Source organism: Protopterus annectens, chromosome 14.part0, assembly GCF_019279795.1.
Source record: "Protopterus annectens isolate FY-2018-M chromosome 14.part0, PAN1.0, whole genome shotgun sequence".
In the NCBI taxonomy this organism is placed as follows: Eukaryota; Metazoa; Chordata; order Ceratodontiformes; family Protopteridae; genus Protopterus; species Protopterus annectens.
Window position 1 is genome coordinate 243310104 of NC_056748.1, and position 16003 is coordinate 243326106.

General features: G+C 43.0%; 1 protein-coding gene across 1 annotated transcript in view; it reads left to right on the plus strand.

Moving 5' to 3' along the window:
- Nucleotides 1-16003, plus strand: part of LOC122788645 (PDZ domain-containing protein 8-like) — an 862743-nt gene that overhangs the window by 744662 nt on the left and 102078 nt on the right. The window contains exon 2 of the mRNA XM_044055542.1: nt 13904-14026. Within this exon, the coding sequence (XP_043911477.1) occupies nt 13904-14026 (123 nt within the window). The remainder of the gene's footprint in view (nt 1-13903; nt 14027-16003) is intronic.

Consider the following 16003-nt stretch of genomic DNA (forward strand, 5'->3'; position numbering starts at 1 on the left):
TTCCTAATCCACATAGTAATACACATTGTATCTATCAGCGTTATGACCTTGCAGTATAACCTGTTACTAGCAATTTAATTATTTTGAGAATTGAGCATTTTGGATTAGATTTTTTTTTTTTTTTTTACTTTTATTCGACATTATAAAAGGTAAATTTTTTCAAACAGATCTTTTATTGGTAAATGTGTTGACTGATAGAAAAGGGGAAATTCTATTCTGTTCCATGGAAATATTTCTACCTTTAGTCATGAAGATGTAGGGAAGTAATTCTGACAGAGAAGATTTGGATTTTGAGGAGGATTTTCTTCATGAAATTACCTTTGCCGTGAATTTGAAGTTAATGGAAGTGCATTTGGACTAGACTGGGTGTGAAGTTTCTAAGAGGAAAAATAGTGTCAGCATAAGTCTGTGGGTGTTGGTCATGCCTCTCAACCTCTTAGTGCAAGAAATCTGGACAAAGCTTTACAAAATCGGGGGACAGAGGCCCAAAAATAGGGAGGTTTTTTAAATATTGGTGTGATACACTTAAAAAGTTGCTAGAGTAACAGGGTTTGTTTCAACATACATTTTCTGAAGGATATGAAATCTGAAACTGAAATGGATGTTATTATTTAGTGACTTCAATCCTCAGATCATCCTAGTGATTTGCCAAAAAAACACAAATTTTAGGAGGAGCAGACCAAAAATAAGAGCCAAAATTCTGGACATTCTGCGAAAATCTGGACAGTTGAGAGAAGGGTAACCAACACCATACCTTATAGTATGTCTGTGGTGTCATGGTTCTTTTTGAGGTTTATGAAAGATGTTTTTCTTCAGATGTTAGATGTACCCTTTCAGCTTTTAAGAATGTCACAGATGTATATAGGGCATCTACAAAAATGTATTGCTTGTATATGCCTTTGTTACCAGATGCTCATTTGATTGAGTTGCCATAATATCTTTAGTCTGGTAAGAATATCTTTTCTTACATTGCTGTCCTCCAAGCTAAACATAGTAAGCTTTGTGACAACCTAGGCAAAGAATTTATTCTTCAAATTCCACTGTCAAAAAGGTATTTTTTGGTTCATGTGGTTACATAGTGGAGTACATTTGTTTAGCAGTATCAGCATATACCAACTAACAAAGCTTCTGGGGGAAAAATTCTCCAAAGTTCTGAATCATTTGCTTACACTTCTAATAACATTGTTTTCTCATGTATTGAGATGTGTTTATGACATTTGCATCTGATGTTGTTAATCTTCTTTCCATTCATCACTGATGGGTTCCGTTCCAAACCCTCGGAACCGAGTCGGCCTTTTACCAAGCTCGCGCCAGCCAAAAAAAACTCGAGCTAAGTCTCTGCTTAGAATGCCCTTCTCCCTGTTACCTCAGATCTCATTTGCCATGTAGCCGTGAAGCCGCGTTTCAGCCGAGCTCTCAGCTAAGTGAAAGTTTTTTGATATTTGTGTGAAAAATGTTGGATATCTTAGCGATTAGTTCTTCTAATGTTTTTTCTTCTGTCTAACCTTGGCTTTTCCTTTCTACCTGTATTTACCGTTGGTACAGTTTCAAGTACCATTGTTGGTATGTCCTTCCTCCCTTACCCTTGTGGTATTTCTTCAATACCATAGTTGGTATTGTTTAACCTATTAGTGGTCTTTTATTCAGGTGTTTCCTCTTTTCTCTATCATACCAGTGTATTGTTATATTTGTGACTTTTTTGAACAGAGTTGACTTTGATTATAGTTGGATTATACAGTTGGCCTGAGGTGTTTTTCCTCTATCAAGATGTCGGATAAGAAGGGTACTGTAAATTTTAAGCATTGTACATCATGCAAGGGCAAGTTACCTAAAAGTGATTCTCATGATGACTGTGTATACTGTTTGGGAGTGTCCCACCTTTTGGTGCAACCTCCATGTGACATTTGTCAGAGTTTCAGTCAACGCACTTTTAATGTTTAAAAAATTAACTCATTCTGAAAGGGTTACTCAAGTCTCCCTTCTCAGAGGCCATTTTTGCGATGGAGGTCTCAACCCCTTCTTCTAAGGACAAAAAGAGATCCAACTTTCTTCCTTCTTCACCATTGAGTGTTCAGAGCAAGCCTGGGAAATCAAAGGTCCCAAAGATATCTTCACAGCATAAATCAGCCTCCTCGGCTCTGTCTTCTTTGGCTCTGACCATCTCAAAACCTTCGATACCGGTGCTCGTTTCAATACTGGTCCTGCCTCCAGCACTGATCATAGACCTTACTACGCCTATTTCGACTTCGGCACATGTGGCCACTTCAGCTCAAGGCACACCTTCGACTACGTCATTAGTTTCCATTTTGAAACCGACCGTTTCAGCTCCAAGTGCCACTTTAATACTGAGCATTGTACCAACCTCACTGGATTTGACCCCTTTACTTCCCGTCTAGAAACTGGAGACTTTGGTGCTGGCAGACCTTGCACCACGGACCCGAAACTCCCACTCCATAGATCCATTTCTGGGTCAAGCGTATAGCCCCTTCATTGAATGTCCTGACTCCCCATCTGGAGTATCCACTAGATCCACCAGGAGCCTTTCTGAACATGACATGGTGCGTCTTGTAGACCAGCTGTTGTTAGCCAGGGGGATTCCCTCACTTTCTAAGACCCATCCACCTGCAGGGCTTGGATTCCCTTATCCACAGACTCCATCTTACATTCCTCCTTCAACCACCTCAGTTCCGAAGCCTTCTGCTCCGACATCTTTCTTGGAACCCATCACCTTGGCACCTATGTGCATCTCATGCCAACTCCGAGTTTGTTCCTTTGGTCTTCGGTTCCCGCTGAACTGGTCCTTCCTCAATCTGGAGATTGGGGGACGGGCTCATCGGCCCAGGGTACGGAACCACCTGTCTCCTTGGTTCCATCCTCGGTGCCAATAGCCACATCTGTGATGATCCTGCTTGAGGCTCCATCCGTGGGGGCAGGTTCGTTGGAGCTGTGTGTGACCCTGGTCTCAAGGTTGTCTTTTTCAGTTTTAGGCTCCTATCCCTCTTCCGGCGGGCCTGCCTTCCGCGCGATGGAAAGGGCTCTTGCTTCTGGCAGCACTCCTTCAGTGTCAGAACCCCAGTTTTCACCCCCTGAGCTACAGCTTTCACGGACCACCCCACCGGGACACCGGGCAGAGAAGCCGCAGGACACCCCTGTTCAGGGTACCTGCTCTTCTGAGTCCTCCTCAGAGACCCCCACTGAAGAGCCCCCTCAAAAGAAGACATGCAAAAGAAAGCACATGGACTCACCTGAGGAGTTCTTAACAGAAGACATGGATTACAATGATGGTAAAGGGTCCCCACGGTCACTTCCTGATGATGTCTCCTTTCAAGACATCCTGGAAATGTTAAAGCAGAGAGGTGATTGGAAGTCCTCCAACCCTTCGTCTGAGGAGTCCATGTTCTTGCAGGCTTTTCGCGCCCAGCCATTTTACCTCTTGGGTGACCCCACCTGCTGACGAGCTCATCCAGCTTGTCGTGCAGCACACTTGGAAGAATCCTGATTCCATTGAGGCGAGCCCTCTGAGACCAGACAAAACTCTTTCCCCTCCCAAGGAGAACCCGCATTGGTCCAAAGGGTTACCAGTTGATGCTATGGTGCTGGCAGCAGCCATGAAAAAGGATTTGGCTGAGGAAACTCCTGCTGTCCACCCGCCCAACAGGGAGTCCCAGGCGGTGGGCAGACTTGAGAAGCATGTTTTCGCATCAGGGACCTTTTTTGCCATACAGTCCTTGAAATATTTGGCACATTTTACGAGGCTCCAGAGGGACTTGATCTCCGAACTCTCTGGGACGCTCGCAGGACAGTTGTTTGATGAGGTCAGAGACTAAGTGGCCTCGCAGCTCGCAACCCTGGAATCAATATCCAACTCGTCCATAAGGTTGCTGTCACATGCAACTGAAGGGGCAGCTAGAGCAGCAGTTTTGGGCATTGTTATGAGGCGTCATGCCTGGATGCGGATTTGTGACCTCGCGGACCCCTTCAAGTCTTCCTTTCTGAATACTCCCATCGAAGCTTCGTCCCTTTTTGGCTCCAAAGTGAAGAACACGCTAGCAAGGTGAGAGCAAGATGGAAAGACCCTGTCTACCATAGGCCTATGGTTTTCCAACCCTCAACATACCTTCTCCTGGAATCAGAGGAGTGGGAAGATGTGGCATAAGAAATCTCAGGGTCCCTTCCATGCCGCACATGGTGATGATACTCCCAGAGGCAGAGGTGGTAACAATTCCAAAAGATGCCCCTATAGAGGCAGAGGGCTCCAGGGATTCCTTCTCTGGACAGCCTTATCAGTGCTCCTGAGGAGTAGCCCGATTGCTTACCTCTGGAAGCAGTCGGGGGTTGTTTCTCTCTGCACCAAGCTGCCTGGCAATCCATCACCACCAATCGTTGGGTGCAGAGCATTATCACAAGAGGTTACACCATTCCCCTTTCTTGTCAGCTAAATTTCCCAAGAAAACTTCCTGACGTTCCATCCAGTCAAAGGGAAGAAACAGCTTCAGAGATTATAAAGCTGCCTTAAAGAGAGTCATCCAACCAGTCCCATCAGACCAGCGTGGATCTGGATTTTACTCAAGATTCTTTTTGGCGCCAAAAAAGACAGGGGACTGGAGACCCATTTTGGATCTCAGCAGCTTAAATAAGTCTGTCATCCAAACCAAATTCCGGATGGTCACGGTTCAGTCCATTCTCCCCTTTTTAAGAGAAGCCGATTGGATGTACTCTGTAGATCTCCGGAATGCGTATTACCACATCAAGATAGACAAACGCTCTAGGAGTCTGCTTCGCTTCCGACTAGGAGCCAGTCATTATCAATTCCGTGCCTTGCCGTTCGGTCTCTCTACAGCCCCCAGAGTGTTCACGAAATGCATGGCAGTAATAACAGCTCACTTGAGACTAAAAGGATTCCGAGTGTTTCCATATCTGGATGACTGTCTCCTTACCGCCCCCACTGAGCATCTTCTGGTAACAGCACTACATTATACTCTCTGTCTGGCAGAAACAAACCTTGTCCCTACACAACAAATAGAGAGTACATTGCAGCACTGTTCAATACTCAGTCCTGTCTAGTATCACTCCCAATTTACAGACTCCATCGACTGAGGCTTCAACTCCAGGTAATACTCTCACAAAAAACATTTTCTGCAAGGGAAGTTCTTCAGGCTGTAGGTTCTATGGCAGCATCAATCCCAATAGTGACTCTAGCAAAGCTACACGTGCGGATTCTGCAATGGCTCCTTCTGTGTTAATGGTTCCCAAACTGTCACCCCCTCAGTTACCAGTTTCGAATAACCAACTCCTGCAAACAGGACCTACTTTGGTGGATGAGGCCAGACATAGAACTTTGGAGTCATCCATTGCAATCTCCTCAGCCCACAGCCATGTGACCACGGATGCTTCCCTGATCGGGTGGGGTGGGGGGCATTTCCATTTAAAAGGCACATGGTCCACCTCAGAGGCCCACCTGCATATCAGTGTTTTGGAACTGAGAGCTGTGCTGTTAGTGTTGCAGGCCTTCCATTTGGCTCTCCCTTCCGGGACAATTGCAGTTCAGTCAGACAATATGTCAGTGGTTTGGTATATCAACAAGCAGGGAGGAACCAATTCCTATCCCCTATGTCGAGAAGCCATAAGAATTTGGTAGTGGGTGATGGCTTCCAACTGCTTTCTAATAGCAACTCATATCCCAGGGAGCTCCAACGTGATTGCGGACAAGCTGAGCAGATGCATCCTCATGCCTCACAAGTGGTCCCTCAACCCCAAGGTGGCATCAGCAATCTTCAGCCACTGGGGCCAACCCTGCTGCTATCTTTTTGCCTCCCCATCAAACACCATGTGCAGCAGCTATTTTGCCCTACTTCTCCCGGAAGGGGAGTCACCGAGGGACACCCTGATCCATGATTGGTCCACAGGACTTCTTTACACTTATCGTACCATCCCTCTGATCCCACAATTTTTAAAGAAAGCTCTTTGGTTGAGATGCAGGGTGATCCTCATAGCCCCATTCTGGCTTCAACAAATTTGGTTCCCCTTCCTTCGGCCTCACCTACTATAACCGCCATGGATTTTGGACCCTCTACCAGATCTGATTACTCACCCCCAAGGGCTGAGTCACCCAAATCTGTCTAGTCTCAAGCTGACAGCTTGGTTTCTCCACTTCCACTAGTAGCCAGGCAAGCTAATCTCTCCTCACCTGTTCGAGACATCATTCTGGTCTCTTATAAACCATCCACCAGAAAAGATTCTCCATCTGGTCCAAGGATAACATGCTAGACCCGTATTTGGCTCCAGTTACTGCAGTGCTTCAATACTTGGCTAGCTTTTTTGGTAATGGAGCCTTTGCCTCTACCTTACAAGTACATCTAACGGCAATTTCCAATTTCCGCAGGGGTATAGATGGCACCCTTCTTATCTCTCTACACATTTGCAAGGCTTTCCTCAAGGGGTCTTCTCATATCAGGCCTCCTGTCAGACAGCCTTTGACTCAGAAACCTTTTGAGTCTGCTGCGCAGTGTGACCTAAAGTTTTTTCTTGGAAATCCTTGTTCTTGGTAGCCATCACGTCTGCCAGAAGAGTCTCGGAGTTGCATGCATTGTGTATCAAGAGGCCCTATCTGGTCTTTCATAAAGACAGAGTATCACTTTAGACGAATCCATCCTTTCTCCCCAATGTTGTTTCTGAATTCTCCATAAACCAGACCATTGACCTACCAGTGTTCTTTCTGAATTTTGCCAGTAGAGGAGAGTACTGCCTTCACTCTTTAGACATACATAGACAATTGAGATTTTATCTAGACAGGACCAAACCTATCAGTAAATCTGAACAGATTTTCATCTCCTGTTCTGGGCCCAGAATGGGAGAGGCTGTCTCCAAGGTTACTTTATCAAAATGGCTAAGGAACTGCACACATTTCATCTATTCCTTCAGTAATGAACCTATGCCAAATGTTAAAGCTCACTCCACTAGATCTATGGCAACATCTATAGCTTTCCATTCCAGAGCTTCCAAGGATGACATCTGTGCAGCAGTTATTTGGGCTAAGCCTCATACCTTTATCAATCATTACAAATTGGACTTGGTCTCCAGAGGGAGAGCTGCCTTCGGCTCAATGATAATCAGGAATGTTCTTCCTTAAGGGCCACCCATGGACCTCAAGGTAGCTTGGGATTCTGTCCCATCGGTGATGAATGGAAAGAAGATGAACAACATCAGGTAAAGAAGTTGTGTCTTACCATAACGTTCCATCTGTGTTGTTCATCTTCTTTCATTCATCACTTCCCACCCTCCTTCCCCCTCCAAAGGCTCCTGGGGGATGCTTTGGGTCTACGTGGTGCCCTAGGGTAGTTGCGCAGAAGTGGCCTCGGCTTTACTTCCTTTTCTCTAGAAAACTCGATCTGAGGTAACAAGGAGTAGGGAATTTTGGGTAGAGACTTAGCTTGAGAGTTTTTTTGGCTGGCGTGAGCTTGGTAAAAGGCCGACTCGGTTCCAAGAGCTTGGAACCGAACCCATCAGTGATGAATGAAAGAAGATGAACAACACAGATGGAATATTATGGTAAGGCAGAACTTCTTTCTCCTTCCCTTCCTTTTTATACATTTCTGTTTCATTCATTACTCAGAAGTGTCTGCAGCTATGATTAAAGAAGATACCATATTCTGTCAATGTTTTAAGTGAGTTATGCTGTCTCTCTCTCTTCACACAGGCTTGCTGTTTGGTTAGCATTCCAATTCTTCTTTGATCCAGTAATTAAAACAAAAAGGTAAAATAAATCTTTGACCAGCAGGCCTCTTATTGCTGGTTCTGATATACCTATGGTGGTGCTACGGTAGCGTTGTCGCCTCACAGTAAGATGTTGTCCTGTTCGATTCTCAGCTAGAGTGTCTTCTGTGTGGAGATATGCGTGAATGGGCATATCTTCGTTGAAGGTTGTGCATCAGAGCTGGCAACTCTGCACGTAGAAATCTACTGCCAATCATTAGCGGACTGGATTTCCGCTGTGGCGACTCCTAACCGGGAAAAGCCGAAAGACACAACAACAAGTGTAAGAAGTGTTTATATAATAAGGGATCTTCTTGATGGCAGAAGCACTTAGAAGTCCCTTCTATAGATCATTATATAGATCAGTGAAAGTAGGAAAGGTGCCATGTCATCTGTGGTTAGAAGGGCTGGCGTTTTCGCCTTTTGCATTAGTAGACTTAGAATGCTCTAAATGACACCCCTTTGTTGTTACCTTCCTTTTCGGAGATGGGAACACCAGGTTCTCCATGGCCCAGCATAGATGGGCCCTTCCACTAGGCAAAAGACTTGGGAAAATGACCAGGAGCGTAGCCTCAGTTTTCCAGAATTAATACATAGTTTCTGCAGATTTGTGTCTTAGAGGAGAGGGAGAGAGGGATCATTTGGTAGAAATATTTCAAGAATTCAGTGGTATGGGGGAAAAGTTATTTTATGTAAGATGTTGCTCAAATATGCTATGGAGAGGCATGGTGGCTCTACAGATGGAAGTACTCATTGTTTCTGATTTTTCTTGTTTCAGAGAAATGGATCATTACAGATCTATTTTGAATATATTTTTTTTATAAAGAAGCATCTAAATCTCCCTAGATTCAAAATGGAAGTGCTTAATATTCTTATTTCTTTGCCTCCTAAAGTAACTTGGATAATTATTTCATATCTCAGTCATACTTAACTGGATTGTGTACACATTTATGAAACTCTCCAGTTTCTCAGGTTTCATTTAGTTTAGAAACATTCCATTTCCAGGTATTCCTCATTGGTCTTGTTTACGCTTTTATTATTTTCCAAATAGCCGATTTCTTCACTAGTAACACTGAGAAATGAAGGCATTCATATTTAGGGTCTATGTCAGAACAACGAAAACTCAAAATGTCGATTGCTGACATGAGTGAATAATCAGGAACTCAAAATCGCTATTGTGGGGGGGCTGCACCCCTCGTGCTAAATATATATTCTTACTCCGAGATCGCACTGCAGTGAGGAAAGGGCAAATATTCCCATCTTCACTGTACTGCGATCCCAAAAATCCCAAATCGACTTCCTGATTATTCGCTCATGTGAGCGATCGACATTTTGAGTTTTTGGCGATCTAAAGTAGACCCCATATTTATCTTTGTCAAGGCAGTTGCCTTATTTTTGCCACATGTTGAAATGGTTCTTGGAACAACTTAAATCTCGTGATCTCCTTTCTTGGTTAAAAAATCATCAAAAGAGAAATTTGAGTTTGTACCCCTCCAGCTAAAAGTATTTCAGGTAGCTGTATTGTACAATATTTTGGAAATAAGTTATTTCACTAAGATGAAATTAAAAGTTATGGCTTCCTTTTTTTAAGTTTATGAGTAAAAAAAAAAAAAACATCTGTGTACACAGGGATATTTTTCGAGATCCCCAGTGCACATGCTGCCCATCAGTCTGATAACTGATAGCTTTATAGGTTCTTATTAGGCTAGGCATGCAGTCTGAGATCATTGTTCAAATGTGACAGAGCACTGTCTGGTTAACGGTCTTGGGCAGAGTTACACAGCAGCTCATAGCCTTAACCCTCTACACTATCTGCCAGGCTTAAGAAACAAAAAAAAAAACACCGGTCTCATAGTGCATTGAGAAACAGTCAGTTATTTGTAGATGTCTTTGGAATCAGGCCACATTTTGTCTCACTCCATCAAAATGCCTTGGTGGGTGACAGTATGCCATTCATTGTGGAGAAACCATTCCGTTCCTTTTTCCTTATACAGGTCTTAACAGCATTTGTGCTGGACACAGGATAGGTAAGGGGTCCCAGATGAATCCCTGACTCAGTGACAGTGATTTGCTACCTATGTTGTCTTACACATTTTGCTGGCATAGTCCATAACTGAACCTCATTAAGAAACTTCATTTCTGCATGTTTTCTCCTCTGTAAGTTCATTTTTAGAGACCTGGTTGTTCAGGCTCTGCTGTATCTCCACAAGTCTAATGTTTCCACCAATGTTAGATCCAAGGACCTTAATCATCATCAAAAGATAAATAAAATATAATGAAGGGACAGGTTTGCACCTTTCAAACTTCTAGAACAGACTCCCATTGTAAGTTAAGCAGTGAAGCTCGCTATCTCCTGTTAAACATAAATTGGATGACTGGACTGGTATTCACAAACTTGCACCAGAATTGACTGGTATGGTCCTCCTGTAGAAGGGATGTGCAGACTGACAGAGGGTATTGGCAGGGTGAAAATAGTAATAAGACTAAATGGCATTGGATTATTTATGAAATCTTTGAATGACATTATGGCATTAGAAGTAACCGTCAGATCATTCAGGAAGTGTCTATGCCACACTGTAAAAGTTGCAGACTCCAAATCTGACCTCAAGGCAGTGACAAGTGGAGTGCCACAGGGGTCTGTCCGGGGACCTCTCCTGTTTGGTATCTACTTCTCTGAAGTACAGGCTAACACAGAAGGCCTCTGGCTGACGAAGTTCGCAGATGACTGCAAACTAGGAGCCATAGTCAAGTCCCCAAATGATGTGGACATCCTATAGAAGGGCCTCACTGAGACAGATGCCTGGTGTCAGAGCCATGGCCTCAAGCTCAGTGCCAAAAAGTGCAGTGTCATCCCCTTTGGTAAAAACTCTGTACCCATGAACTACCACATAGGCAGCAATCTACTTAACACCGAATGCATGATGAGACCTTGGGACCCAGGTAGACAGTAGTCTCTCCTTTGATAGTCACATTGCCACAGTAGTCAGGAAGTCCTTCTACGTGGCACACCTCATCATAAAAGGGTTCTCATCCAGGAAAAAAAGAGGTCATTGTTCCCCTCTACTCGTCACTCATTAGACCCATTATAGAGTACAATGCCCCTTTTGGAATGTACCTCACAAGACATCTGCAGCAGCTGGAAAGGCCACAGAAGTACCTCACAAAGAGGATTACTGGCCTCAAACAAATGCCCTACACTGATCGCCTCAAAAAGCTCCAGCTTTACTCCATAGCATATTGCCTACTCCGAGGTGATCTCTGCCTAACATATAAAGCTATGTCAAACCCAGAGCTGTTAGACATGCTACACCTAAAGAAATCCCAATCCCTCCAAGCTACACGCTCTAGGGACCTAAACCTTGTCACCACAATAAACAGGACACACTGGAGTGCTAGAATCCTGTCCCAGAGACTTCCTGTACTCTGGAACAAGCTACCCATCTATGTCAAGCAAAGTTCTTCATTAACACTCTTCAAGAAAAATCTTGATGAGTGGATGGGAAATAGGAAATACACCCCGGGGATCACTTCTGTGTCTCTGCTAGACAGTGGCACAGGAAAATAACTTTCTTGGGTGGCGTAAGCTATGGTACCTTGCTGGCTAGGCTTACGTAGGCCCTTGGGCCGATAGCCTAGTACCTACCTATGAGCCTATGACTTTCTTCAAACATTTACTGACAATATCTTAGTAATGGAGAAACAACAGAGGTTAATTGAGCTTAACCTGGACCATTCACTTGACTGCAGTGCTTCTCTTGGAGGGACAAGAATTTGTTAGCAATCAGGCAGTCTTCATCTAGACAATAAATATAGCTTCCCCCACAAGATCTCCATATCTTACAAAAGCAAATATTTTTCTCTCCCTGATTGATGCTTACAGTTTAACATGAAAATTCAAGGCATTGCGGTGCTTGTGATGTTATGAGGTAGTGCCATCTCTGCCAGTAAGAGTAGGGCAGTGTATGTGCAACATATGCCAGCATAGCTAACTGGAGTTTTTGTAAAGAATGTTATGCCATTTGATTATCACACTGATTTGTACAGATGTTTGAAATATATTTACAAAGTTACATCTGTTAAAAATGCATCAACAATAGATCCTGCTGGACAGAAAAAATATATGCATGCATATTAGGTTGTATTGTTGTAACTGATCAAATGTTTGTGTTTAACAGAGAACCCTGGATGGGTGGAAAGTTTGAAATTCTGTTACAGCTTTCAGATGTTACCACATACCTTAGCAAAGCTCTGTGTGTGCCTTGTAGCAGAGCCAGGTGACCAGAAGTGATGTCATCCTCTAACCAGCATCTGGTTTATTTGAAACTCTCGCACCAGCACTTTAGAATCTGGCAGGAAAGATTTCTGAAAGGATAAATATCTCACACATCCATATAGACAAAGAGAGACGTCATCTGGCTTTTTCTGTAGTAAGACACTGAGCACACATCAGCTTGCCTTGCTTTAGTAAGTAGTCAGGGAACAGTAATTATTTAGTTAGTCAGGGACATTGAGTGAGAATAGTTTAGTATTGTTTTCTGCATCTGTGAGAAACAATCCAACTGTATTATTTTTTTTATATATCTGTGGTTGAAACTCTTGTTCATTGTATTCACTATGCTGCTGTTTTCTGTTTTATAATTAAATATTTTAATACATTTCATTGTGGCTGGTCCTTTAGAGAAAATATTTAACATCTGGAGAGTACTTATGCTTGTTTAAGTGACACTGTGGCCGTTCCTGAAAGCCTTGGTGCTTTAGTCCAACACTACCATTTGTATTAGTATTAATTTTACACAGTATAATTGGATACCCTTTGTAGAAGACTTAGGGTAGCTGATTGGTGGCAGCATGATTACCTCAGAGTCTGGGCAGAAAAACGGCACAGCTAGTAAATCTGTGTCAGCTTTTCCCAGTTGTGTGTGTGTGTGTGTGTGTGTGTGTGTGTGTGTGTGTGTGTGTGTGTGTGTGTGTGTGTATCTGTTAGTTAGTTAGTTAGTTAGTTAGTTAGTTAGTTAGTTAGTTAGTTAGTGGTAACAGGGACACTGAGCTCCAAAGTGGACAATGTGGAGGTTTCTGTGGGTCTAGAGAGAGAATGACAGTCCAGACCAGGGTTGCCAGATTTCCGACTGGCCAGGTAGGGACAAAAAAATTATTTCACAGCAAGTGAAGACTAAAGCCCGGGCCAATCAAAAATAAATAAACATGGAGCTACTTCTGTTTAATGCGAAACATTGCAGTTCCACATTAAACAGAAGTAGCTTTGTTTTGCAATTTTTTGATTGGCCCGTATACCAGTATACGGGCCAATCAAAAATCGCTAAACACAGAGCTACTTCTGTTTAATGCGGAACATCGCAGTTCCGCATTAAATAGAAGTAGCTCCATGTTTAGCGATTTTTGATTGGCCCGTATACGGGCCAATCAAAAAAAAAAAAAACAAAGCGGAGGCTGCCTGGGATTTAAACCGGCAGTGCGGGACTCGGGATCAGGCTGCTGATCCAGGGACAGTCCTGCCCAAATAGGGACATCTGGCAACCCTGGTCCAGACCCAGGTCTGGAGCATGCTTCTTTTGTGCTCTTGTGCTTGGTGCAGGAAGCTGCATCTGGAGACACTGTGTGAGGATTGAGTTACTTGATTGCTGGCCTGTCATACTGCTAATGAGGTTTATCCTGTAGTCTGGGTTTGATTCCCTCAGTTACTTTGTTTGCCTTGTGACTCTGAGTGGGCACAACGTTTGCAATGAGATCAGTTATCTGTGACATAATTAGACAGGAATCCTTTTTTCAAGTTTGTGATTTGATGGGTGTTAGACATGTAGTAATGTCTTCAGTGCAGTCAAACATGCACTGTTACAAAACATTGACAGTGTGGACTGAAGTGTCTTAACCAAGTAAACCTCAGGAAGGAGGGCTGTCACTGGCATACCCAGCCCTTTCTCCAAAAAGCAAATAGAAAATCAAGTATTTTAATAAGGTAGTTACAACTGGTGGCACTGTCGCACGCCTTGTGTCCTGTATTGTTTAAGGTTGATTCCAGGTGAAATATTTAAATTAAAGGAAGTTTTGTATTTTAAATATGTACTGATGTCTTCATATTGTACTTCCAGTAATAATGTCACTAATTAAGCACACCTGTCTCTTGTTTTATCAGGTACAAACCATTCTTTCCATTCCAAGTTCAACCTGCAGCACAAACAGAAGAGCCGTCTCTCTCTATTCAGGATACAGGTCTGATAGAAGGACGCCTTAAAGTCACTTTGGTCGAATGCAGCAGGTATGCTGTCACACTTATTGATTTTTTAAAATATTCTCAAAGTAAAATATTGAGAGTTTTAATATGCAGTCTGTTGAATCTAAAGGGCATTACTGATTTTGTGACCATCACAGTGTTTAATCTGAGAATTGTAGTAATTGTATATATAATTTTGACAAACAGACCGCTTATTTTGGTAACTGTAATTATTTATGAAACCCAGTGTTAAATAGACTTCCTTATTCCAGTTAGATAAGTACTGAAGGAAGTGCTTGGTAGTAATTCAGGCTGAGCTGGTTTGAAGTTTGTGAGATCAGATATTGCAACATTTCTGGAAGGAGGAATGTATATGGTTTGCATCAGTTGTATTAGGATTGTATGGTACGTAAAACTTTCCTAGGCTGCTAGCTCCATACCTGTCTTCTCTCTCCTTTCTTTGCAGTTCTTTCCTACTGTGAAAGTTGTACTGGTGCTGTAAATTACCCCAAGCTGTTACTACTGATTTTCAAAGTTTTGTTGTAGGATGGATACCTCTTCTGTGTTAAAAAAAAAAAAAATCTTATGTAAAATATTGCCTTTGGGTTAGAGGGAATTTCAGCAGTTCTATAACATTTTCTGTACCATTTTCCTGTAAGTGTTGCTTTTGCATTTGACACTTTCTCATAGACAGGGCTTCATTCATACCAAAGTGTGCTTTTGGGAAGCACCTACCACTTGCCGTCAGGCATAGAAAATGTTTGGTCAGCTTAGGAGTCTAACACTCCACTTCATCTTATTTCATTTGCCTCAGGTTTACTAGTGCTATGAATTGCCATGGACAGAAGGCATTAGAGACTTATATAACAGAGAGCTTGGTCTGGTTGTAGGAACACGCTCATGACTTGTTCTGCTTTCAAGGTTTCTCTTCAGGCCAAGGCATTGGCTAGGGTTCTATTGTTTCTTGAGTTAAACAAGTTAAAATGTGGCAAATTCAAGCATAGAATTAAAAAAAAGTTCTTGTATCTTTCAGATTTTCTAACAAGAATCCTAGAGACATGAGTGCTGGTTCCTATCACTTTGTTGCAAAAATTAAAGTAAAAAGACAATGGAACATAATGTATAGGGTCAGGTCAAAGTCCCAGCCATTATTGTTATAAAGCCCTTCAGTCCTATGGGTGAGGTCTCCACAAGAAGTGTAGACCCTGCCTATTCTTGAGGTTCAGTGTTTCCTTTTTCAACCAGTGAAACGGTTGTCCTCTCTGCAGTGCATTGATTTTGACCTTCTGGTTGTGGCCAGTATGCAATAACAGATAAAATCCGACTCTGGAAGGGCTCTACCTCTTTCTGTACTGTAGAGACTCTGTGTCCACTCCCTGGGCACCTTTTCATCATATCAGTTTACCAGACAGCAACACCGTTTTCATTTGTATTTCTGTGGTCAGTGTACTAGGTGCTCCACCCCTGAATGCAGAAAGTCAGTCTTGCTAGCAAAACTTTTCAGGCATCATCCCTTCATGCTGGCTCATCAGACATTAGAACACCCAACAGTAGTTTTTCAAGTGTTTATGTTCGTTAAGCTGGTTTTGCTTTACTGGACACCAGCATTTCTGCAGCATCCTTTGATATCAGTGTCTGAGGCTTGGGCACCACCCTCCCAAGTACCGGTTCTTCAGTCCAGGGTAACGCACCCCCCCCCCCAACACACACTACTTGATTTTCCCTTAGACTAAACCAGGCAGTTGTCCCTCCACAAGCATGGCCACTGGACTGAAGTTCCCTAAGCCATATAGACCAAGAAGATGCGTCTCTTAGAAATGAAGCACTTTGTGCCAGAGCTGTATTGTACTGTGGAGGTTATGGATGAGGAAGCCGATGCTGCTTCTCAAGGACTCCAGATGCTACTCTAAGTGAAAACCATAAATATCTTTGTTTTATAAATTAAATTATTTGTATTTATTTACCAAGATACAGCTGTGATCACAATTAGGCAATTTCAGGCTCAGCTCTGAAACATAAAGT